This window comes from Heterocephalus glaber, unplaced genomic scaffold (genome assembly GCF_053883595.1).
Source record: "Heterocephalus glaber isolate CG9 unplaced genomic scaffold, H.glaber_assembly_v1.0 deba00001479, whole genome shotgun sequence".
In the NCBI taxonomy this organism is placed as follows: domain Eukaryota; kingdom Metazoa; phylum Chordata; class Mammalia; order Rodentia; family Bathyergidae; genus Heterocephalus; species Heterocephalus glaber.
Genome location: NW_028258316.1, coordinates 10,606,880 through 10,633,344, shown reverse-complemented (window position 1 = coordinate 10,633,344; position 26,465 = coordinate 10,606,880). Strand labels below are relative to the sequence as shown.

General features: G+C 41.2%; 1 protein-coding gene across 1 annotated transcript in view; it reads right to left on the bottom strand.

Annotated features, from left to right (window-relative positions):
* Psmb7 (proteasome 20S subunit beta 7) overlaps nucleotides 1-26,465 on the bottom strand; it is a 59,152-nt gene that overhangs the window by 7,832 nt on the left and 24,855 nt on the right. Inside the window, exon 6 of the mRNA XM_004849396.4 lies at nucleotides 22,548-22,606. Within this exon, the coding sequence (XP_004849453.1) occupies nucleotides 22,548-22,606 (59 nt within the window). The remainder of the gene's footprint in view (nucleotides 1-22,547; nucleotides 22,607-26,465) is intronic.

The following is a 26,465-nucleotide window of genomic DNA, read 5'->3' as shown; positions in this document are numbered from 1 at the left end:
CTGCATTTAATATTGGAGCTACTAGTAGCATCTTTAAAAGATGATTTATGTGTTGTAATGCTATTAAACTTTATATTGGCCCACTGCTAGCTATAAAGTCTGCTGAGATTTAGAGAATGAGTTTTAAACTGTCACTGCAACATCATAGGAGATGGAGGCTGTATTAAATCTTTACTTTAAACCTGTTATCTAGAGAGTTGCATTTTGTAGACACTCACAAACTGATAGATTTCCTTGGTATCCGCTGTGGTGCAGGTCCAAAAGAGTATTGCAAAGAGACTTTTCCATTCTTGTCTACAGCTACCACTGAGTTCCTCTCGCTAAAGTGGTTCTGAGAGTGGGAATGTCACTGGAGTGAACTACAGGTATGCCAGCTAAGGGGCACCCTGGACAATTCAGCACAGCTTAAGACTCTTTAAATCAACCCTCCACATTGGACGGCATGGCTATGCATACTGGACAGTGCTTTAGTTATATTGGGGGCAGGCAAAGTATTAAATATGCATTTGACTGAATGCCTAACATACTGTCTTAAATACAGCTTTGGAATGTGCAACCACATATGTATGGCCAGCCAACTGAAACAATGCATTTGTAACGAAGAATTTTTAATTTTTGTTTGTTTGCTTTCTTTCTGTGTTACTGGGGATTCAGCCCAGGGCCTCTTACATGCTAGGCAAGAACTCTACCATCAAGCTAGATCTCCACTCCTTTATTCTGAGAAAGAGTCTCACTGAATTGCCCCGGTTCAGCTTGAATTTGAGATCCTCCTGCCTCAGCCTCCAAGTAGCTGGTAATATAGCCATGTGCCACCACACCAGGCTAAAAAATTTTAAGAATTAAGGAAAATACTTTGTTTATGTAGCTAAACAGCTGATATAAGGGGTAAGAAAAGAAGAAATAGTCAGGCTTTAGACACAAGGAACTCCTCTGGCTCCACCTTATTCTGTCGTTGTTTGCTTTGTGTTGTTTTTCAGAGCATCACAGATGCGTCCCTTGCCTTCTGTCCCACCTCCATACCGGGAGTCAGGGGACAATTCCTCTATCTTTGTTCCCTCAGGGGAACAAGAATATGGACAGCATCCTAGCAGAACTCTTTACAGCTTGCATCTAGTCTCCTATTGCTACTGAATCTACATGTAACTCCATTTAGTAACATTCAGTTCCTTTAATAACTATGGATTTAACTGAGCTCAAGCAGGGAGGTCTGGGGAAGTGATGGTCAAAGACTACAAAGTTTCCCTTAGGGGGAGTAGGGTGCAGAGATCTACTGCACAGTACATGGTGACAGACAATACTGTCTTCTTGAAAACTGCCAAGAGCAAATTCTTACCAACCACACACACAAAAAATAAGTGTGTGAGGTAATGCATATGTTAATTACTTTGATTCAGCCACTCCATAATATATACATATTTCAAAGCCTCATGTTGTCTGTGATAAATTTATTACATTTTTGTCAATCAAAAATTAATTAAAGAACTGAGGCAGCGCAAATTCATCTTGGAAAATCTTTAACTCTTGTTTCTTTGATTTGAAACAGTAAAAGATACCATTGCTCTGGGCTTGGGTTGTGGCTCAGTGTAGAATGCTTGTGTAGCATGCACAAGGCCCCTGGGTTCAATTCCCAGCACTGCAAAAGCAAAACAATAACAACAACAAAATTCTGTTGCTCTCATGATCTGCAGCAGAGCAGATAAAGGTCTGGGTGGGATGCAAGTTTGTACTATAAAAAGAAGGGGACCAGCTTTTTGTCCTGGGAGGTTGACAGGAGGATCTAGCTCTACTTTTCAGTGGGTTCCTGGTGGGTCTCACAGCAGGTCCAAGAACCCGGATCAGGGTGGACCTGGGCCCCCTGAAGTTTATCTACAGCACAGGTGGAGGTCAGCAGCCTAGAGTTCCAAGTGCAGGATGAACACTGCCTGTACAAGTCATTGAAGCTGGGGTGCTCTCATGCTGGTATTTCAGCTGACACCAGTTGTCACTATAGTTACAACAGGAAAGTGCCTCTATAGAAGTGAGACATTCTTAAGTGTACGTGGTGTGGTTAAAAACAGTGAATGTTGCTGGATGGCATTCGGCCATCTAACAAAAAGGCAGGGCTCTTCATTAGAAGAGCACATCGAACCTTAGTAACAGTGTGTGAGACAAATTTCAACTTGCTTGGGCCAGTCAGTCTGAGCCACAGTTGAGAGGCATGTTTTTAAAGTTCCATAAATGATGGATCATGAGCAACGTATTAACATGAAATTTTGTTTCAAACTGCAAAAAAATGCTAAAGAAACACAGGAAATGTTAAAATTAGTGTATGGTGATGCTGCAGTGACCAGAAAGACTGTTTACAAGTGGTTTGTGCGATTTCGTAAGGGTTGTGAATCTGTTAACAATGAGGAGAGATCCGGATGTCCTTCAACATCAAAAACTCGAGAGAACGTTGAAAGAGTAAGCAAAATGATTAGATCAAACAAGAGATTGACTAATAGGAAAATTTCTGAGGCTCTAACATTTCTTATGGTACTGTACAAAGCATTTTAACGACAGATTTGAACATGAGGCCAGTGAGTCCGAAATGTATCCACACACAGCCACAGGAGTTAGGGCAGTAAGGCAGTGCTGGTGGTAACAGGGCAATGTTTCCCTTTAACTTATTGACCCTGAGGTAGGTACTATTCTCTCATGAAAAGATAAAGAAATGGGGCTGGGGATTTAGCTCAGTGGTTCCGCTACCTGCCTCGCAAGCGCAAGGATCTGAGTTCGATCCCCAGTACCAAAAAAATAAAATAAAATAAAGATAAAGAAATGGTTAGGAGGGAACTCAGGTTCCCACTACCTATGAGCAGCTCTGAACAAGGAGCCTCACATGTGTGACTTTGTGGCTATGTGAGTAATGTGATGCCTTGAGATTTGATGTCTCTGTATAACATAAATATTTAAGTAGATTAGTCCACTTTGAGGGGAGCAAAAGCACACAGCTGTTAAGAATATAAGCAATTCATAATTTTTCTTTCTGGTACTGGGGATCGAACTCAGGATCTTGCACTTACGAGGCAGGCATAATGCCACTGAGCTGAAGCCCTAGCCCAGCACTTCATAATATTTTAATTGCATTAACCTAGTTTCCCAAAATTTGTACCAAAAGAAGCATCTGTCAACATGTCAATTTTTAAAAATGTATGTGGTATAAGGTGTAAAAAGGATCTAAAGGACATACTAGATTAGGACATGTAAGTATCAGAGGTGATAGTTTTTATGTGGGAAGAAATGAAAGTCTGGCAAGATGCTCAGAGCCCACACAAGTTCATTCCTTGTACTGTCTGCATGTCTAGCAATTTGAGATCTTTTCCATTATCTTGTATGCAAATTACATATAATTTTCCAGAAATTTTAAATAAAGATATTTTATATTAAAAAATAAAGAGAGAGAGGACCAAACTTAGACCTCAGAATGGACTATGCATCTTCCGTCTTTGCATCCCAGGCAACTAACACAGTACATGGCTCGTCCATCAACGAATGAAAAACTGGACCTTAATTTCAAATGTATGCATTGCTTTGATAAACTCAAGGATGAAATTACGAGACAGATCAAGGCCAAATGGTGTAATTCCAAAATGGCACCAGTCCCAACTCAAAGCCAGTTAACAGTAGGAAAGGAGAGGTTTAAACACGATGTTCTGTAGTGTGGCCTGTTGACGTGTTAAGGTTCTGACAACCTGACTAAGCCACTGATGCGACCTGAAGGAGTCATTAATGGCTGATGGTTGAATAAAATTTAAAGAGCTCAAAAAAGTGTTTAAAACAGGCCCCCTCCCCAAGCAGGAGGCTTGCCACACAAACCTATGTGCCCCACATGTGACCACATCTTTTACAGTGGAAAAAGCTAATTAAATTTGTTTTCAGACTGGGTTGTGTGACAAAAGCAAAGGGTTCTGGGTCTGGCTTGAGCTACTGGGTAAATGAAGTTGCCTATGTGAACACCTGGGACTTGCTGAGTGGAAGTGTGTGCCAGCCAGGACTGAGTGTGCCACAGAGCTGGGTGCTTGGTGACTGAGACTTTAAGATGGAGGTGGTGCTACCTACTCCTCCTCCATGGCTAGTGGTGGATGCTGCATGATATGCATATGTCAAGGTCTTGGTGACACAAGGGAGGGAGGGTGGAAAGGAGGGAGGAAGGACTGTGGAGACAGGAGTGATTTAGGGGTTCTAAGTAGGGATGAGAAGGTCACTGCCACCTGGGCCTGCCCAGATCACCAAAAGACATGAAGGCCTGACTACAACTCAAGACCAGGAAAGGAGACAGAGAGGCTGCACAGCCACAATGCACCAGAAAGGCAGGGAGAGCAAGGACAGCCCTGGATGCTGCGTCACTCCTGAGCAGTTCTATGCTCTCTGACCACAGGCCATTCCTTGGAAACATGGATCAATGCTTCTGTTCAAGGGTAGGGGAGGAATAAAGGGACAGAAGTATCCCTGCCACATAGACTTTACAAAGAAACTTGTTAGCAAGTTCTAGGGTAGAAAGAGAAAGGCAAGAGCATGACAGAACTAACCCCTGGCTCCACTACAGTCCCAGGTCTGAGCCATGCACCTCCATTCCCTATTGAACTCCCATCTGCTTGTGCAGGTGAGGAAACTGAGGCTCTCAGAAAGGCTGGCTGATATCCAAAGGCACAGAGCTGTGTGTAAGGGAGAGGGAGGGTCAGGGATCCATGCCAAGTTAGTGCCTGGCATCACCAAAGCCTGTTTCCCTAACCCACCATTAGGAAAACTGGTGGCGGGCAAGTGGTTTTGCTGGAATCTGTGACAGTGAATGGAAGGAAAAATACCTAAGCTTCCAGAGGGAAAAGGACCAAAAGAGATGAGAACATATTGCTTTCCACAAGGAGAAGAAATCAGTGTTCACAGCATATGTGTACACAAATATATATTTCCAAGGCTGCACTGAGGCAAATGTAGTCAGAGAGAAGAAGAAAAAAAAAAAAAGACTAGGTTTAAATAAAGTGAGAAATATGCTTAACAAGCCTCAAAACAAAAACTAGGGAGACTCAGGTGCTAATGATCTTAATATCAATGTCCCTCTCCTAAAACAATGTGGCCAATGACAACTGTGGCAATAAATTTCTAGAAACATTAAAAGGGTTGAACCTGAAAATGAAAGGAAATGGAGTGAAATCTAGTCCGTGGATCACAACAAAAATGAAAAAGAACCCAGCACTAGGAATATCTCAGGATAGGAGAGGAAATGCCAATAGAAATTCCGTTCTGTGTGAAGTGGAGATCGAAGCCAGGGCGGGAACCAGCAGAAGAGCCACGGTCATATGGAGCCCACTCACTGTCTGGAGGCCAGCACAGCTGCCTGGTGCACACCCATGGGCGGCTGCAGGGGACTATCCTCTGCATGCCTCTGCTGCCACAGCCTCACAAGGACAGAAAGGACAGGCACAAAACCTAGGAAGTATAGGACACCTTCCTAGCAGGAGGTTTCAAGATGGCCACAAATGAAGCGAATCTCAAATGATGCAAAAAGCCCTGACAAAAATGTGCAGGTTGGCGTGGCTCAGCGGGAATAGACTATGGCCTGAAGGGAAAGCGAACAGGTAATTTTACTATGAGATAAAAACTCCGAAGAGACAGATAGCTGTTGTGGAAGGAGCTACTATGTTCAGAGGTATCTTGGGGTAGAGGAGAAGAGGACTGGGCTGAGGAGTCTGGAGACAGGATGAAAGGTGGGCAAACCAAAGGGCAGAAGAAATGTCATAAAAACAGGAGGGGAAAGGTGTGGTCAGGCAGGCGTTCAGTGGGGATGAATCTCAGAGAACCTCACAGAGAACAGAGAGTGTTGGTCCTTTGTACTAAACCCTGGGAAGGCATGAGAATTTTAAGCCAAGGAATGATATATTTGTGCTTTCAAAAATTCCAACCAGAAGCAGTGGGCCAGGAAATGCCAAAGAAAGGAGAAAGGGGGAAAGTGATCAGAATCCCACTAGAGACGAGGAAGATGTGTCAGATGGGAGTACAGAGGAGGGGCAAGACAGTGGAGAGGGGCAGAAGAGCAGAAGGAGAGGGGAAGGAGAGGATGCCACCTGGACTTCTAAGACTGTTCATGGGCACTGACCACTCCCCTGAACAATTGCTGCTGGACATAAAGGTCATCCCTGGCAACTGTTTTTCTGGCAGATTGATGGGAAAACAATGATTAACTTGATAAAGTTTCTAGAAATAGTAAGTTTCTGCAATAGAAGCCCTAAAAGGTGTCACCTAAAAGGGACAAGACAGAATTAGAGCCACAGAAAATCTAAGGTTATAGAGGCAAGGAGGACACCTGGGCTGGAATAACTTGTAAATGCCATTTCATCAGCAAAGGGCTCTCAAATACACCTGTCTGGCCTCTGGAGTATGGAAGAAAGAACACAACGGAGTGTTTGACTGGGGGGGACAATAATGTTGCCAGGTGTGGTGGTGCATGCCTGTAATCCCAGCACTCTGGGAGGCTGAGGCAGGAGGATCACAACTTTGATCCCTTAGCAAGAGCCTGTCTTCAAAATTCTAAAAATTAAAAATAAATTAATAACATTTTTAGAAGATTACAGGAGCCGGGGGGATTTAGCTCAATGGTTCCGCTGCCTACCTCACAAGCGCAAGGTCCCAAGTTCGATCCCCAGTACCAAAAAAAAAGATTACAGAGAGACATTAAGGAAGGACCATGAGTGTGAGGGGCTGGCCCTGTTTAAGGTCAAGTTATGAGGAAGCAGAGTGATAAGCTCAATATAGGCAGCAGTGGAGGGTACAACTATGAGGAGCTACTAACTCCGACCCCGCTCCATGAAGGATCACCTGGCTCATCACTTTTTCCTGGGCCCTAGGCTCAGTCTTCAGATAATTCCCAATTACTTGGAGAAAAGTGTGTGAGTGGATGCACTTATGAAAGGATACAAGGAAACTTTGGGTTCTGGAGCTGATACATTCAGTACTGCATGGTGGGAGGGGCAAAGAATTGAAGACAATAAAGATCCAGGTATGAATCCAGTCTTGCTAATTACTAGCTGTGACCTCAGTGCTAGAGTCATTCAACGTTTTTAGGTTCCAATTTCCTTATGCTACAAAAGAAGTCCTAATACCATCCACCCAGCACCAAGCCTTTTAATTTGCATCTTCAGCAGTTGTTAAACAAAATACTCGTTTGGTCACAGGAGAAACTCCTAGTGCAGCACCTGGTATACAGGAAATTCATGACAACGCTCATCTCATCTGATTCTACTCCCTTCTCTAATATTCACAAACAAGGTTAAAAAGCAAAAGCCTCACTCTTCCAGAGCTACCAATGTGACAGGCAACTGATACTAACTCAGCACGTTGTTTTTTAATTCTCGGTTCAAAGCAAATTATGAATGTCACCATTATACTACAAGTAAAAACCAATATATTCCCATAAAACCTACCATATCACCAACAACTGTGCTAAGTGGCATGTTTCCACTTATTCTAGTACTAGAAATTAAATTATAAAAGGGTAGAAAGAGAATTTTATATTTACTGCATGAGGGCTCTGGTGCCATTCACTCTTCAAACCAATCCTTTAAACCAGTAAGTACAGTACTACCCTCACCCCTATTTTACCAGGACACCCAGCCACAGCGGAGGGGACATGATGGACCTAAAGGCACTCAGCCAACAACTGGAAGGCCTCAGGTGCAACAATGTGGTCTAACTCCAAAGCCTATGCTTTGCTTCCCTCGCCCAAGAAAACATAACTTGCAGTTAGCTTCCCAAAATACGGGTGCTTTTCCAGTCCAGTACTTATTAGAAATAAGTGATCACTCACTCATGGGTCATCTTTTTAAAGTATTTCACCTTTAAACTATTTCATAGTTGCAAACACATGGCTTAAACAACGCTACTCTAACATCCCACTGCTCACCTGGCTGGTTGCATTTGTAAAACTGAGAATGTCCTGATCTGTTTACTAGAGAATCTGTGCTCATGGAATCCCCGAAAAAAGCCTGTGGAAGTCACCTCATCAGTACCACCTTTAAATGTTGGCATTTCTCAAAAGACAAGATAAAAACTTCTCAGCAAACAGAATGAGTCAAACTGTTTTCTGGCCACCCTATATGTCAATGAAAAAGATTCCATTTAACTTAATTTTCCCATCAGGCCACTGTGGATTGCAAATCTTCATTAAAAATCAAGAAAAAAAGCAAGTTCCAGGGCAGGAGATAATCGGAGAATGAGAGAGCAAACTTTGGGTTGTCTTGACTAACAATTTACAAACATGGTCCTCCTAACAATCCCTTTAAGCGCTGACTTCAGCCCTTTTAGGAGTGAATTTTCTATTTTATTAACTGGGGCTACAGGGAGTTACACAAGAAGCAAAAATCAATCGTCAAACCTAGACCTCTTAAAAGCCCACACATGCACTTTCCATTGTACCTGTTTCTACTGTTCTTTCATCCCAACTCCATTCCTTTGAGTTAAAAGCCAATGTATTTGTCAAGAAATCAAAGTTTATAGGTCCTTATATCTTTTTAATTTTCTGTTACCATCGGAGTTCCAATTTTAGAAAACTTATCTTTCAACAGCATGACAGGGTGACAATGACGATGAGTGCAACTGCATTCTACAGTTACAGGGCTCACTGCAAATATTTTCAAGACTCTATATTACTACTAGGTGGAATTTAAAAATACCTACTTTCCACAACTTCCTATCATTTTTTTGTTGTTGTCTCTGCACAATCTCAGGGTTAGGGGAAAGTGGTATAAATTACCTCACAGAAACCCACCAAGTAACATTATCTGTTGAGGTTAAAACTTTAACTACCTTCGTGAGGTATGCTGCTGGGGTCTCATTACAGCAGGTAATCTCACATTCCGCCATGCACAACACACTACGTACCAGCATCTCCCAATTACACTGCAACATAAATCTCAAAGGATATCTGAAAAGTCTACAGCACTCCTGCACCCACTGCCAAAACACAACCACCTCTAATGGAATGTGGCAGCTTTCTAAACTAAATATTCACACGAGGGGACAGGGCTGCTAAGCTCCGGTCGTATCTCATACTGAAGAGCAGATGCTAATTAAAAGGCCACAATGACTGGAGAAATGACCAACCAGGCAACTTCAGATACCATCTGTAGTTTTGTTTTCCTATTTCCAGATATGTCCGGCTGTTCAAACTTTCAGGGTTACACAACTCAAAGTTCCAGCAGGACCCACATGCCTTTGTCCAGAATGGTCAATGTGCCTCTTCAGGTGTCCTGTCCCATACTTCCTCAAACCTCAACACAAAAAACACAAGCAAGGACCCGCAGGCTATGTGGTACCATCCTAAGATCTACCCGAGTCCATTGGTGCCTCCTGCACCTCACCTCTTATACCCCCAATACATAAAATGTTCTTATACTCTTCATGTCATAATTTCCATAGCTGTTGGAGGGCCTAGACATCTAGAAAGTAGATATCACTAATAAAAGGTTCTTGTCTCATAAGCAGTCAAAGAGCTGACCAACAAACCACAGGTGAAGGACACACAAGCTGCCCTCCACATTCCTGAAGGACCACGTGTCAGGAGCTCAGCCCCCTCACTGGCAACCCCTGTGGCCAGCCAGCTGCTCCTCTGGCGCTGCAGAGGAAACCACCAAGTTTCACTACTAAGAACTTGCACTCACTGCTCCCTGTCTTTGCAAGTCTGGGTTGCCTAAGAGGTTCTGAGAAGGGGCACCTTTTTCCCAAGCCTTCACACAGCAGAAGGTATCCAGGGTATAGTCATTCTTACCATAATCATCTGGCTATTTTTGGAACTGTTTTTACTTCAGCTAGCAAACTTGCATTTGATATAGGCTGTCATAAAAGGGAAAAAAAAAACTGTCATCAGAATAGTAATGGCTTTGAAATATCTTGCCTAAGCCAACTTTAGTCGCATCCCCTACTTGAGAATTGCCAATCCCTTCAAATATTGGCAGTTGTTTATTCAGATTTTCTGATACATGAAATTTGCTGACTTTTCTCCCCTTGAGTTGATGCAGATATATGAAAACTGTGAAGCTTTTTTTCCCCCTTTTTTTGGCTAGAAATGAAACTTCTCTGCCTGTGTAAAATACAGGGGCATTTTAAAAATCACCATATGTTTTAGATCAGAAGGTAAAAACAGTACAGCAGCAATTTAAAACTTTCCAGCTCCTGAAAGCTGACAAAGTGAGACACAGTTCAAGCCCTCCAGAGCCTCTTCTCTCATAAGCAGCAGGTCCACTCACCTACAGGACTATGTCACCAAGTTTACCTTTTTTTAAAGTTAATTTGCATGTAAGATGTAAACCTACATGGGTACTACATTTAAACATTTAGCCCCAAATGTTATTATAAACTGAATTTTTCCAGAGCCATTTCACTGGGGGGAGGGGGAGGCTTTTCTAAAATTCCTAATCACACATCAGTGTGTATTAGCGATGTGTGATGTCAGGCTGCTTTGCACACCCACATGCCTGCCACCTCCTCCTTTCAGATATCGCACACCACACAAGTATAATAAACCATGTTAATATTTCATACCACCATGAAATATGCTGGAGTATCAATTCAACATCTGCTGTCTTTAGAGCCCGGGAGTCCCTCAGAGACACTTTCAATTTGTAATTGAGTTCTATGCTGAATTAATCAGCAGTTTATCTTTTTTACTAAAATAACGTCTTCACCACTAACCCAGATTTACATTAACAATTTATGCCAAATTACCTGCCAAGCCAAAACTTATAAGATTCTAGGCTACCATCTAGTAACTCTCAGCCCTATATTTCATTTCTTTTATTTCTCTAGCCCATGTTCAAAAAGAGTAGAAATCCATTGTTCAAGAGCTTACAAGCCTCTACCACAGATGATCTCATTCTGACATTCATGGGGGCTTTCCCCTCTTTCCCTGAAAGCACTGTATGGTAAGTGGTTATAATGCAAAACTTTCATAAAATAGATTTCTAGAATGGAATGAAATCAGTGAATCATAAAAGAGCTTCTTTTGTTTCTTTCCCCAGGAAGTCATGATATTCCAAATCTTGGTTTGGCTTGGTTTGGTTGGCAGGGGGAAGGAGGGACAAAGAGAACATTTTTCAGTGCCTGAAAAATTATGTAACTGAGCCCTCAGTTAGCAAAGGTAATTCAATTTCATAACAGAAGGGTAAAGAAGTCCATTTCTTCTTTGCTCTCCTGAGGTAGACTATTTTATCAACATATTTCCTTTAAATCCACCTGTACACTTGGAAGTTAGCAGCCATTTATTTCTTTCAGCACTACCCCTCAATCTAGCTTTTGCCCTCTCTCATTACATAGTCTCTGGCCACAAAGAAGTTACATTCTGAAGCTTTCTGGATTTTTGCCACAGGTGCAGCAAGCAACACATTTGTGAAAAATTTCTCCTGTATGTTATATTTTCCCTACATTTCACATCTACAGGAAATATGTAAAGCAAAAACATTTCAAATGGAACACCTGATCCAAAGAAATGCATCATAAATAATTACCTATCTACTACAGAGCAAAATAATCCCTTCTTTTCAATCTACTCTACTAAAGGTGGCATAGGACAAGTCCACCACATTCAGGATGGCCTCTTCCAATCCCAGCTCTAGCGAGGCACTGCGTTCAGCTGGTGCCCAGCAAGCGTCTGCTGATGGATCGCCAACTGGTTATGTGAGAACATGAAACTTGGTGTTTACACAGCAGAGTAGAAGACATGGAAAATTTTAGCACAGAAACAGTTTGGCAGGAAAAGAAAAATAAACAAAGTTATTAACTTTGCCAGTATATTATTTGTAAATATCCTTTTATTATTCCCAATGTATCAGAAATTGATACTGTCAAAATTTACACAGGGTCACTTTCCCAAGACTTGTTGGTTCTTAAATTCCAGAGGTCTGGCCCAAAGAAATCCATTCCCACCTCACAGAGAGTTTAGTAAACTAAATCTTCCTTCTTACCCTCTTCAAAAGTTCCCTTTACTCCTGAAACTAAACAGGTAGACTAAAACATACTTCCCAAAATCTTGTTTCATCCCTTCCCTGAAATATGTCATTTTCAACTTCAACTTCTGTCAAAGGCAGAAAATAACAGCAAGGGTGGAAATGAAACCCGCCACCATGATTAACTGGGGCTCTAGAGGTACAGAGATAAGGAAGACACAGACTTGGGCAGAGGTACAGTATGAACAGTTAAGCAGTCACTTCAAAGTCAAGGAAGACTAACAAATCCCAGAGAATCAAAAGGAGAGAAGGAATTACTCCTGAAATCTAAATGTTGTACAGTAGGAAGCAGAGTCCTGCTCTTGAATCATCAGGCCAAAGACCAGTAACCTTAACTCATGAAGTCTGTTTCGGCCTCTCTAAAGTTGGCTGCCAGGGGTTCCAATTCAGGAGGAAAAAACTTGCTTTTTGAAAGAGGGACAACTTAAGATAGCTGGTAGGAGTCTGTCACTATCAAAAGTGTTTCTTATTATCATCTATTCTGTAAGTTTAATCACCCACTGGACCATAAACGTCAACTTCAGTATCTGTTCATTTCTAAAGTTAAGTGATTATAATGCCATTGAAAATTTATCCCTAAAAATAATTCTACACAGGGCCCCGGGGATTATATCTTAGGGTTCTAACACCTCTAAAACTCAATGTTTTATGTTAAATAAACCAGAGAGAAATGAATGAGGAAAATGGATATACTTTTTAATCCAACAGTAAAAACACAATTTACTACATCTAATCCTTCAAGTCCTAAGGAAAACCAATAAGCAGGAATTATGACCAAAAATAAATGACAGAAACACCCTAAGGGAGCGCATCCAAAAGGAACCTTCAATATTTAAACAAATGCAGAATCAACCCAAATACTACCCAAATCAGTGTAAGAAGCAGGTCAAATGTTTCAACTGTTCCATCTAAAATTTCCACAACTGCCTTACTTCTTTTGTTTCGGTACCGGTGGTCAAACTCGGGACCTTCTGTTTTTGAGGCAGGCAGCGGAACCACTGAGCTAAATCCCCAGCCCCCGCCTTACTTCTTAATAAGGGAACCACCAAAATCACAATGAGACACCAGTTCACACCCACCAGGATAAACGTAACCAAAAAGTTGACAAATGCTGGTGAAGATGTGCAGAAATTAGAGCCTTCATGCACTAGTGGTGAAGCAGACACTGGGGAAAGATCTGGCAGTTCCACAAAAGGTTAAGCACAAAGGTATCATATGACCCAGCAATCCCACTCCAAGGTGCACACCCAAGAGAAATCACGACACAAAAAACTGGTACATAAGAGTTCATAGCATATGAATATAGCTAAAAGTGGAACAATCCAAATGCCCATCAACTAATGGATGGAGACATAAAATGTGGCTATGTCCATACAATAAACCACTATTCGACTATAAGAAAGAAATGAAGAACTACTGCATGCTGTAGCTGGAACGAAACATTAAGAAAATATACTAAGTAAAAGCAGTCAGTCACAAAAGGTAGACAAAGTCATTGCATGTATGATGACATTTATATAAAATGTCCAGAACAGGCAAGTCTATAGAGAAAGAAATAGATTAGTTGTTACCTAGGGTTGGGTAGATTAGGGAAATAAAGAGTGACTGCTAATAGGCTGAATTTTGTTTTGTTCTTAAAGGTGATGAAAATATCCTAAAATTAATTGTGGTGATAGTCATACAACTTTGTGAGTACTAAGAATCACTGAATTATCGACTTAAAATAGGTGAACTGTATCAATGTTAATTATACTTCAAGCTGCTACTAAATAATAATAAAGTATCCAACATTTCTGTTATTCCATTTTGGAGATAAGAAAACTGGGGTGTAGGGAAGTCATATAACTTGCCTGGGGTCACACAGTTGGTCAGTGATAGAGATTACAATAAACAAAAATGTCAGCATAAGTCCTTGAAAGCATTCAACATGAAAGAATTTTGGTTCTAATTCCAAGTTCTTTTTTCTCCAGGCATACAAGACACATAAACAGATGTAACCATGAGACAAACATAACCTTAAAAGCTAAAATCTAGAAAAGTAAGTCAAGTTCAGCTCATTAAGCTGACATCTATTAAAGTACTACAAGAAAAACAATCTTAAACACCATCAACAGACAGGAAAAATCATCGTTTATAATGGCTGTCGAAGGTCAGATTTTTTTAATTTTACATTTACTTAAAACTCTGTGTTTGATGCCAACAGGGTTCAAGTTGCACAGGAAGGTGCTTCAGCTAAACACTGATAGCCTTCCTTGATCTCCATTGTCTGCTGTGTGGGTTCCGCCAGCAAACCTCCCAGCGAGTGGTCACCTTCCCATGGAGTCATTAAGCCTCTGAATGTCAGCTGGTGGGATTAGCCAGCAGCTTCCACACCTGAGCCCCCGTGGCAGGGACAGAGGCATTTGGATCAAGATCACTAATGAATACAGAATTCATATGCCACTTGTCAGGGCTCCTGAGCGCAGAGTCCACAGATGCAACCTAAATAAGACGGAGGACAGAACAATTGTTGACGAAGATTAAAAAGTTTTGGCAGTTGGGGGAAAAAAGAGCACCTCATTATTCAAATATGATAGTCTTGGTTATTTTTTTATTTTTGTTCAAGTTATTCATGATTTGCCTCAAATGGACAAATGCCATTCACCAGTATTTAAAGTCTTCTTGGTCTCATTACTAAATGTGAGGATGGCTATGCCATCTGTACAACAGCTACCTAGAGAAAAATAGCTCTCTTGTAAACAGTATTTGGAAACTTGGAGGGGGGCAAGCACAAGATATTTGGAGTAGAGGACAGTTAAAAAAAAAAAAAAGACATTAAAATTCAAGAAGAAAAAAGGCTCTTCCATAGCCAAATAACCTACTTCTGTTCGCCAATCTCCCTCTCCAGCTCCAACTCTCTCTCATTCCCTTCTTCTCTCACTCTCTAGCTCTCTTCCTTGCATCTTTCTGTTTCTGGGTGCTTCCAATCACAAAGCCCACCAAAGAGATATGTTTGCACACCTCCTCTGACACTTGTCTGGCTTTCTGCCATTTCCACAAGACCTCACCAGAGAAAAGGAACACCCCACATCTTTACTGACCCAGAGTAAGATGTCTGCCCCACTCTGCTGTCAAAGAACGACGGGCCTAGTAAAGAGGGCAAATAGCACAGTTAGTGATTTTATCAGAGGACTCCAAAGTCAAGCTGACCAGGGCTCAAATCTTGACTCTATCACTGACCAGCTGTGTGACCTCAAATGTGTTATATGACCTCACTATACCCTAGTTTTCTTTTCCTCAAAATGAGATAATGATGTATTGACCTCACAGGATTGTTGAAGAGTAAAGAAGATAATGCAGAAAAAGCTGTTAAAACAGAGCCTGGCAGAAGCAGCCATGAGCTATCATGAGCACAGTGCTTTCAATACCTTTCCCCACAGTAAAAAGGCAAATACTTTCAAGGCCTGTGTTATGTGTTAAACAAGCTTCATCTACTGGCATCATGTCTGCTCCATGTGTCAGCCTTCAACATTAAGCTTTCAGATAGGAAAGAAGGTCCCCACGCTATGCTATAAATCACCATACCTGATGCTAGTACAAATAATCACATTAGTTGTTGCTATGTGACGTCTGTATCCTACCATCTAATAACTAGAACATGAGGGCCGGGGATTTAGCTCAGTGGTTTTGCTACCTGCTGCGCAAGCGCAAGGACCCGAGTTCGATCCCTGGTACCAAAAAAAAAAAAAAAAGAATAACTAGAACGTGAAAGCAGCTGCCATATTTTAGAGCTAATTTTGTGCGAACCACCACCATACAAGGTGTTTTATAGCCCACATCTAATCCTCACAGCAACCTGCAATTAGTCAGACCTCTAAATCCCCATCTCACAGACAAGGACCCCAAACTTGCCCAGAGTCACACTGTGTGTTCACTGCAAGCAGACTGGTGGCCTAAGCCCTGTGCTCTCGCTATCTGATCATACTGAACTCACAGTCTATGTTTTCCTCTGAGACGATGGTCTATGTGCCAAAGTGAACAGATTTTTTTTTTTAATCAAAATAATTCAGATCTCTCACACTACTGTCTATCTGCAAAGCACAAATGAATCTGCAATTTTGGTGCCTTCTCTTACTTGATTTAAAAAAACAAACACAGCTGGGCTGGGGATTTAGCTCAGTGGTTCCGGCGCCTGCCTCACAAGCGCAAGGTCCCGAGTTCGATCCCCGGTACCAAAAAACAAAAACAAACACAGTTACTTCTAAGGTTTACTGTCAGAACACCATAGCAGTATCAAGTATTTCATTATTTAAAGTGGATTATAGCTACCTGCAATGACAGATTAATTGTTTCCTCAGTAGCTAAGTGTTTGGCATCTCATTTGTGAGGTAACTACAAACCTTTAGGACGATAGCTGCTCACATCTTTAGCAATCTACTAGGGCTTCTCTAGAGGCCAGCACTGGCCAAGTGATGAAATATTACTCCATAAATCAGTCGGCTGAAGTGGCACTTGTATACGTCACCATCTATCTTTGTAGCTCCTCTCTGAAGGGTATAAGGTAAGAGCTCATCCCCCAGTACTGAAACCAGAGAAAGGCCCATCACAGCTGGCACCAACTAAGCATGTACTACTAAAAACTGAAGACACACTAAGACTGGGAAAAAAGATCCTGCTGGTGTTAGCATGCCTCAGGCAGTGGTAGAAGCTTCAGCAAGTCATCTTCAAAAGGCAGAGAGCCAGAGCTCTAGAAACCTGCAAAAATTGGCTAAGCCTGCAGTCTTCGTTTCTTTAAGTTGAGCATCTTCAAAGTCTAGAATTCTAACTGTAGGGCACAGCAGCTGCCACTGCAGATCTGATCCTCTCAGCTTTTGGCAGCTCTCAACTTGAGATTCTAGCAAAAGAATTTTTCAAGTTGCTATTATTGCCTGTCATGGATTTATAAATATTGTGCACTATCTGCTGTGGCATGGCTCTCATGGGACGCCAGAGCATGCCAAATGCATAACAGAATGAAAAACAGTTTCTAGTCTTCAAATAAATGCTAATTTTTTTTAACCGTGCTCACACGATGTGTTTGGTGACCAACTTCAATAGTACAGAGCATGTATCAGAGAGGGGGAAAAGAGCTGATTGTCTTTTCCAGCAGCATTCAGCTGCTACTTTCATTAAGCTTGTTTAATTAGATTCCAGATGCTAATTTGCAAGTCGATACCAGAGGGTGCAGGACAGTTTGCCTTTGAATCATCTCCCTGTGATGTGAGGGTCCTGCTGCACACCACTACCCTTCGGCAGCCCTCACACGGTATTCTGACAATTAGTGCAAAGAGGGGATGGTATTGATCTTGACAGACTAAATATTAATCTTCTACCCATTTTAATGAATTGTAGTCTTCGAGAGTTTAAATTTCTCACCAGGCCAAACGAAAACAATCCTCCTTACAAAGAAGGAAAATAGAAGGAAAACTAAGTTATCTGATTCACTTCCTTAATTTCCTCCCCACTCCCAAAAAATAAAATCTGTACTTTATTTCCACAATTTTTAAGATACAGACCCCCACCAAACTAGCACCATATTTCCAAAGATAATGGTCAAATTCCTCATACTTAACCGGAAAATGGACCAAAAAGGCCACCAAGTGGTTACTGCCAGTGTCCCTGTCCAGTTAGCCTGTGGGTAACAACCAATATCAAGAAATATTAATTCTTTTACCAGCCTTAACAATAGAAGGAGAAAAACCTGGGGCAATGGCTGTATGCAATTCATCATCACACACACAAAAAAACCCCAAATAACTGATGTTTTGTCATCAGGTCAAGCCACACATTCAAATACATTCAAATACACTGGCATAATACCTGGATAAAGACCTACGCTGATAAAAATATAGCATGAACCCTATCACCAGTAAGAAATACAAGTTCTTATGCTTTTATTGCTATCTCAGCAGTCTAAAGTGAAGTTAATAAGCTGTTTCAAAGGAAGGCTGATCTGAGAACTACAAAATATTATTCAGCCATTAACAAATACGAGCTGAATCCCTCCTAGGTACCAATTTCCCCACTAGGTGTAAGGAAACAGAAACGAATAAGCATAATCTTTGACCTCAAACTTCCAGGCTAACTGCAAGAGAAAAAAACCAAGAAAATGGAAAATTACAGGATCACCTGAGGTAACATTTGGACCACAAATGGGTGAGAATTTCTCAAGTGCCTTAAGTTCGTTAGTTAGCCGGCAATCTGTTGGAAACTGAACCAGTTGAGGCAAGTCGCTGGCTCAGACAACCAAAGCAGCAGAGGTCCATCTTTGGCCCATCTTAAGAATCCCAGCTGGGCCACACCACGCTGCTTTTCTGGCCTGGTCCTTCCTAATGAGCATTTGCTCCCATCCCAACTTCCTTCACCTGTGTACTTAACGGGCACCTGCTTCGCTGACTCAGCCTCAACAATGTACATTGTTGGAGAAGTGCCCTATTATCTCAAAAACAGGTTCATCACTTTCCAGATGGGAAAGGTAGAAAGTCCTCTTATTTCCCAGGTGGTTTTTGATGACTCAGATTTTGCTTTAGCTCAGGGTTATCCTATCTCAAGTCAACAAGTACATACTGAACATGGAGATGGAAAGAACAGACAGTTTCATGGCTGCTGACCTGAAGGAGCTCCATCTTGCGTAGGCAAGTGGAAGAGATATCCCTGAAAAGAGTCATCAAACCATGGGACAGGTATGTCCAGTGGAGCACAGAAACACAAACGAATGAGGAAGCCACTGAAGGCTCTGCTGCCAGACACCAGCAGGTAGGAGAAGTTGACAGCAAGCAGGCATACACTACGTGGATCTATATTCCCCAAGGTTTAACATTCACCTCCCCTGGGCTTACACATGATGGAGATGTATGAACACATTCTTCATTCTATTAATAGTATGCAGCCATTTTCATGTGTCTTAGAGAAAACTATAGCCAGCACATTACACCCAGGATTCTACAGGCACAAACTGTGCTTTAAATATATATTTAAATTAAGAAGAAGTGAAGTGGTTGTGGGAAAGAGCAAGAAGGGACTGACTGGAAAGGAACACTTAGAGGTAAAGGAAATGCTCTGTATCTTGATTAGAATGAGAGTTACCTGTGATTACAAATGCCAAAGCCTTGGAAAGTATACCTAAGATTCATACATTTTATGACAAAAATTATACCTCAACTTATTAAAAAGTTAAAGAATATTTTCAAGAAAAGTAACAGTACGGGTGGCACCTGGATAAGTAGAGAAATATGCACTGTGTAAATGACAAGTTCAAGAACCAATCCTAGATTAGCCCTACCCAATAAATTTTCTAGTAGTCACATTGCCATTTCAATATGTGATCAATATTCATTCATTCATTCATTCATTCATTCATTCAAGGTGCTGAGACTCAAGCCCAGGGCCTCATGCATGTTAGGCAAGCAGTCTATCACTGGGCTATAACCCAAGCCCAATATAAAACCCTTGAAATACTAAAATTTTTCGAATTAATTCTTTGAAATCTGGCATATATTTTCTACCCACAGCCCTTTTCATCAGACGAGCCACATTTCAAGTATGTGACAGCCTCATGTAGGTAGTGGATACAGTATTGGACAGGGGAGCTAAAGACAATGAGGAAACACTAAAGGTTTTTAAGTAAAGAGTGACCTTCATTCCATAAATACCACAGTTACTTCTGATGTATAAATCTTCTAGCCCAAGCCTGGCAATAAGATTTAGGAAAAGGAGAAAAAAGACTTTGGGCATTCTCTAATGTATTCTTTGTTTTAACAAGAAAGCTGAGAGTTTGTTTCATGAGTTTGACTCTAAAAATGACTGTTTGGCAATTTACAATTATGATAGCCTAAAAAGTGGCCCCTGGGAACGCACAGGGGATGTGAAAGGGTGTTCTGGGTTTCTGTTTAAAACATAGCCAAAGTCCCTTCCCATACCAAAAAGGAAAAAGGCGACTTAGTCAGCTCACCCTGCAGGCTCTATTTAATCAAGGAGGAAAAAGTTATGGAGGCTTCCTGCCACAGAAAAGAAAATTAAAAGTTCAGAAATTTGAGACCAGGATGTCTGTTTCCATGAGTTCTATGCAAACACAGAACTAGAAATGACACCACAGCTTACTTCTCTTTCACAACAAAGTCACTGACAGAGTCCTCCCAACTTCCTAGTCTCAACCTTCCACCACCACCGCGTCACTGCAGTCACCAAAAGCAAGCAGTGTGGCCAGCACAGTTGACTGCCTGTTCTTCATAAACCTTTTAAGTACCTCTTACCATGAGTTTAGATTTTTAAAATACTGTCTACTGACACGTGTTATACTATTATTTGCCTTCTGTTTACTTTAAAACTCAACCACTAGTGCAGGTACTACTTTCCCCTTAATAGTGATTTTCACTGATTATCAATGTGTCAAGTTTCAAAACTTAGCAAAAACCCAAAATGGTAAATTTATATATAATCAATCTGAAATGAGAATTGATTCAACCTATTTCAAATTCTCACAGGTAATGCAGAATATGAAGTGCTCTGAGATTAATTAATCTAACACCTTCCCCAGATTGATATCAGAAGTTTTATTGATGTTGACAATTCCCTTTCCTCTCCCACAGGACATCAATATTAAAATCACAGCCTTTGAACCATTCTAAATCCAAACTCTTAAGTAATGTAAAATTACTTTAGTAGAGTGGTAAGTTGCTATTAATATACCTCACACTTTAACTTTTTGCAATTCTCATTTTTCTTTAACATATGGAGGCCCCAATCAATTGGAAAGAGACAAAGCTTTCAAGAAAATTTGAAAAGATTAATGTGGTTTAAAAAGGGCCTTGACATTAAAAATCCTCTGGTTAGAAGACTAGGGAAGGGTTTTTTTCTTTTCTTTTTCTTTGTAAGTGACCTAGTATATATTATCTTTTCTTTAGGAATTGAAGAACCCCAAATAATGCTGATATGGGAATAAATTTTCCACCTGAGAAATGAGAACAGAATCCTAATTTCATTTATCGTTTTATACTTGGTCCTGTTTACTATTCTTTTTTTCTTTTCTATTTACTATTCTTAATTAGAGCACGGCTATCATTTTTAGAAAACATCTACCTGAATTCTACACCTTTTAATTCTGCAGATGTCTAAGAAAGGGGAGAATTCTAGCCTGCTGACCAAGTCCCTTATCTGTGCTGTCAAGTACCAAGGCACAATGGTTTCTGGCAGGAATGCCCATTCTGGCTGATCAGCATCCACCCCCTATGTTCTCCAGCCTTCAGAACACTTGGCCCAACCTAAAGGACAGTGTCGGCTTCACAGCTCCTATGACACTTAGTGCTCCAATGACAAGGAGATGATCAAAGAACAAAATGTCTTTAATATGTGATCTCCAGAGAAGATGAGACATAAAGCACTGTTTAAAGTAATACCTAGCAATGTCCTTCGGTTCCTAAACAAAATACTGCAAAGTCAGAAATGACAGAAACCTATATATTAAGAAATGAAGTAAATCACTCAAACTGCATACTAATAATTGAAAAGAAATTATATTCCCTGTCAAAAAATTTGCCATCCAAACACCAAGAGTATATGATGAAGGCTGCCTTTAGGACTTAAGTGGTTGTATGTACTGGTTTGGTGGCACAGAGGAATTGTAGTGAAGAAAAATGTAGTGTGGTGAGCATCCAAGCATACTAAGACTCTTCCAAAAGTGGCAATGGAAGATCTGTGGATTTGTTAGTGGAGGGGGTTTCTTGGGCGGTAGGAGGTTGCTCAATTTGGGGAGGGGAGGACAGCTATCATTAAAACAGATTTAGAAAGAATGTCACAAAATATACTTCTCTGATCACCAAAGAAAATATAGTAAGCCGGGCATGGTGGTACACACCTGTAATCCCAGCACTCAGAAGGCTGAGGCAGGAGGATCATCGAGAGTTTGAGGCCAGCCTGAACTACAATGGGAGACCCTGCCTCAAAAAACCAACAAAAACAAAAAAAGAAAGAAAATATAGTAAAAGAACTTCATAAATATATTTAAGTCCATTATTCCACCCTGAGAAAACTCTAGGCACATATGACCTTGTCCCCATCTTCTACAAGATGCTAAACAATCTACAGGGATTTTTAAAAAATTGCCCCCATTTTCAGGCCAGGTCTGTGTGACATGCAAAGTCACACACAGTTGCTCTATTCTTAGTAAGAAAACAAAAAAACCTGTCATTTTGAGCTATAGCTACAAGAAATCTTAGTATACAAGGAAATGTTCTGCACTCCAGGAGCATTTATAGCTAAGAGTTCCAAACAGCTCAATGCCCAGAGCAAAAAGCAGAACAGTGTCGGCTCCTCAAGCCTGAAGGAGGGCACAACAGGGCTACTATGAAAGGACACTTTCCAAGTCGCCATTCTCTTCAACAAACATACTATCCGTGCCAAAGAACATTCCAACTAATGACAGTGTTGTGCAAGCTCTGGAGGAACTGACAGTTTGTAAATGCTTGACACACAATTGGAAAAATACCTGAAAGGATAAAACTACAGGGACTTACATACCTCCATATCTGGCCTAAATTTATCTTCAAATACAGCCATTGCTGCCAAGGAGCCAGAACCTGTAAGAAAAAGATGCACTTTTAGTGTATTTTACCAACTCCCAGCTTCTCCATCTCAGGTTCACCTCAGGGTAGGAGAAACAGCAAAACACGCCCAGTGTCACATTCAAGTACAGTGTAAATATTAATCCCATAGGGTCACATCAACCAAGTAAAAAAGAGTATTTCTCAAAAGCCTAGACTCACACTTACCACTAGTTTGAGTAAATCTGGAACTAGCCCTTCCTCTCCCACAGACAAGTTTAATTGTAAATTATTCACGATGAAATGCGGAAGCACAAAAATGAGGTTATGGAGAATTTGTATTTTTTCAGAAAGTGAATGCCACCTAATTTCACATATCCTATTTTGTGAGGCTTGGGCTCCATATTGTGCCTTGGCAGGCTGCTGGGCAAGTGCTAAATACCAAGCCAGTTAGGAAGAATACATTGTTTTAATGAGCTGGCCCTGGTAGAGGCACCTTGACACACAGGGAAAAAACTAACACACCAGCAACGGTAATAGGACTGCAAGCCGCAGCCACCAGGTTATTCCAGCTGCAACTGTAAAACACTTTATTATGTGGCATTTATTTGGGGCTATTATTTTTAGTTTGCACTTTGAAGAGTAACAGCTGAGTAGACAAAATGACAGACAAAGAAACAAAAATTTATTATCACAATAGCAAATGGCTGAAAGGTTACGCTGCATAGGTATTAACAGATAGCAAATTTATCCCTACCAAAGTAGACATAAAGGCATTTAAGTATGGGCTCCCTTTGAATGGATGCAAAAGGCAGCTCAGCACTATTTGAAAATTTAAACTTGCTTTGTTCAGAAACCAGAGAATCTTCAGAAAATCATCATCCTGTCTGTACAGGATGCTGGCAATATTTCAGGATACTCTACTTTTGGAGAGAGGATAGAGTTGCCCACAATTTTTTACTCCAATTAGAAGATTTTTTTGGCATTTATTACTTTTTAACTTGTTTTGCATAACACTATCTATTTAGCTGGGTCAGAGAGAAAACCATATTTTCTATTTAAAATGATTTGTGTACATCGCTTGACCAACTCAATGGTTTAGCAAAGGAAAAAGGCAGCGATTAAACAGTTTCAAATGAGGTGTCCTGCTGATTTTATCAAGTCTGCTGAATGTATAATGAAAAAGGGGAAGCTGACAGCAACACCACATTGAGGAAATACAGACTACCTTATCTGAACCATTTAAGGAGATCCAATTATAGATCAAATTTAAAGGGTAGAAACAGCAGATTTACAGACACAAATCAATGAACATGGTAATCCCGATGAATATGACAGATACTCCTGTTATGGAATATTGCTGCGGTTGAGGATCATTACCTTCACGGCACTGGATACATCACATCTAAAGCAGTAGGAAGCGTCAAGTATAGACCAGTATTATAAGCAGTGACTATTCATTTAAGCTTTGGGAGCAAAAGGCAACCCCATTTCCTCCCCCCCACCCTCACAATTTTTTTTTTACTTAAAAAAAAAACACTGAAATGGAGATGTAAAGGCTATTAAAAGTCCCTTTGGAAAGGAGATAGAAATTAAGCAGATAAAACACCAGTGTATGGGGGGGAAGCATATATGCAAAAACAAATTCACCAAATCAAACCTCTGAATTTCAAAGTAAACATGTCCTTGAAAATTCTACTGCGTTTTAGAGGTTACCACCAGGTCACCCTGAGATTCAGAGGTCAATAGGGAAAAGTATGAAATCTAAGTTGCTGTCTAAGGCTCAGGTAAGAACCAGCCTCACTAGTTAAAAAAAAAAAACAACTTAAAAAAAAACCCCTGCTTTTGTGTGGCAAACAAAGGACAGCTGTCAAGAAGAAACAAGAAAACTGCAAATGAGGAAATCTCAGAAAAAAATAGTTCTAGATACAAAATACTCCTGTAGGGTGGCCAACAGCAGGCTTGCCTTTTTCCAGAGTGGCCCAGGATTATCTTCCTTAAGAGCCCAAGGGTAAAAAGCACAAGGACCCGAGTTTGATCCCCCTACCAAAAAAAAAAAAGAGCCCAAGGGTAAAGGGACCAGAGCCCTGAAATCAACATTTAAAAAGGATAGAAAGCCAGTATTTTCTTAAGAGCTAACAGCTTTGTAAAAAACTGTAATAAAACAGGGCTTTGTTTTTCCTAGGCATATATATTTCCTTCTGCTCAGCTTCATTCAGTCTTTTCAGAAAGGAAAAAATATTTCCCTCCCAACAGAATCTTTTATCAGAAACTTTTTTCTGCTTAGAAACAACACTGCAGACAAAATTTCTGTAAGTGGAAATGACAAACTAGACCCCCAGACTCTTGGAACACGAAGGCTCTGACCAGTGTGGACAGACACTCCGTGTCATTAGAGGTGTTTTTTAGAGCTGGTCCTGGGGCAGCCAGACACAGGAGGGCTACAGGCTCTTACTACACCATAACACACACCTCAATCCCCAACACTCACAAATTTTCTGGAAAGCTAGAGTTTCCTAAACAGCCTGATTCTGCTTCTTGCGAAATCAAAATAATTATATTCCCCTGCCCCAAAATAAATCTGCAAAGAAAGGGAAATTCAATATTAAAGATAATTTCTACTTCACTTGCAAATTACCTCCTGCTCCAAGCTTTCTAGGAAAGAGAACTCTGGCGCCCCCTTTTCAGAAGGACACAAAAGTGCTAGGAGCTAGGCACACAAGTGACTGTCAACAGGTTCCTACATAACTGAATGCCTCTGCTGCCTAGAAACGGGTGAGAATTCATACACCACTGTCACCGCCCAAACCAGTGAGAGAACACGACGTGAAACCTCACATAACTGCAGGGCAATGCAATGAGGAAGCAAGGGAAAAAGAGTTGGCCATTAAAAAAAAAAAAACAAAACAGTTAATTCAATGAGACCAGTATTCTCTAAGAATTTTATTCAAGTTTCCTAGATATTGGTCCAATGCCCAAAACTATATATGATAAACCATCAGACAAATGTTGTACAGGTATAACCACCATGTGGCCCACAGAAAGAATATTCAAATATTACATCCCAGTTTCCCCATAAACCACAAATGAGGCCCCAAGCCATCCTTACCTTGGTGTCAAGCTCTCTAACCAAGCATTCTCTTCAGACCCAACACCAAGGCAAAGAAAGCTCTTTGGAAGGACCCTTTCCTCTTATTTTCTATTCCAAAGACAAGGACACGTTAGACAGCAGAGCTACCCAGCTTTCCATTAAGGAAGAAGCACAGAGACGGCCAGAGGGCAGTGGGCTGGTAGGGGTCCGCTGCCTCTGCAGAAAGCTGACAGGTCAGGTGAGAAAGTGGTTGCACCATGGGAGAGTGCTTTCCACAGAGGCAGGCCAGACTCTACAAAAACAAGGGGCTGAGGCCTGTGCTCCAAAAACTCACACTCCAGGAGGGAGAAGACAGAACCTGGGGCCACCCATGTTTTATGTCACTTAGTCATCCTCACAGCAACCCACCGAAGTGACAGCCATCCTGTCTAGGGTTACAGGACTAACAAACATAGGGCAGGACTCCTGTCTCAGAGGTGACCTATCTCATTCTCTCATATAGAAAGTTCTACATGCCACAACACAGTTCAGAGAAGGCACACATGACCTTCCAGGACCAGTCCTGCTTCCCTCAGCCCAAACCTGTCCCCATTACACACACACACAATGGTGACAATCATTTCCTAAGTACCCAAGCCATTTCAAGCTTATCTTGGCACGTGGTGGCCCCACTGCTCCCTTAACAGCCCACAGAACTTCCTAGCCACCCTTCAAATCCCATGGAGACATCACTCCTCCCAAAAGCCTTCCTTGATCCCCAGCCAACCTACGAGCTTATAAACTCTCAACCCTGCAACTTGCCCA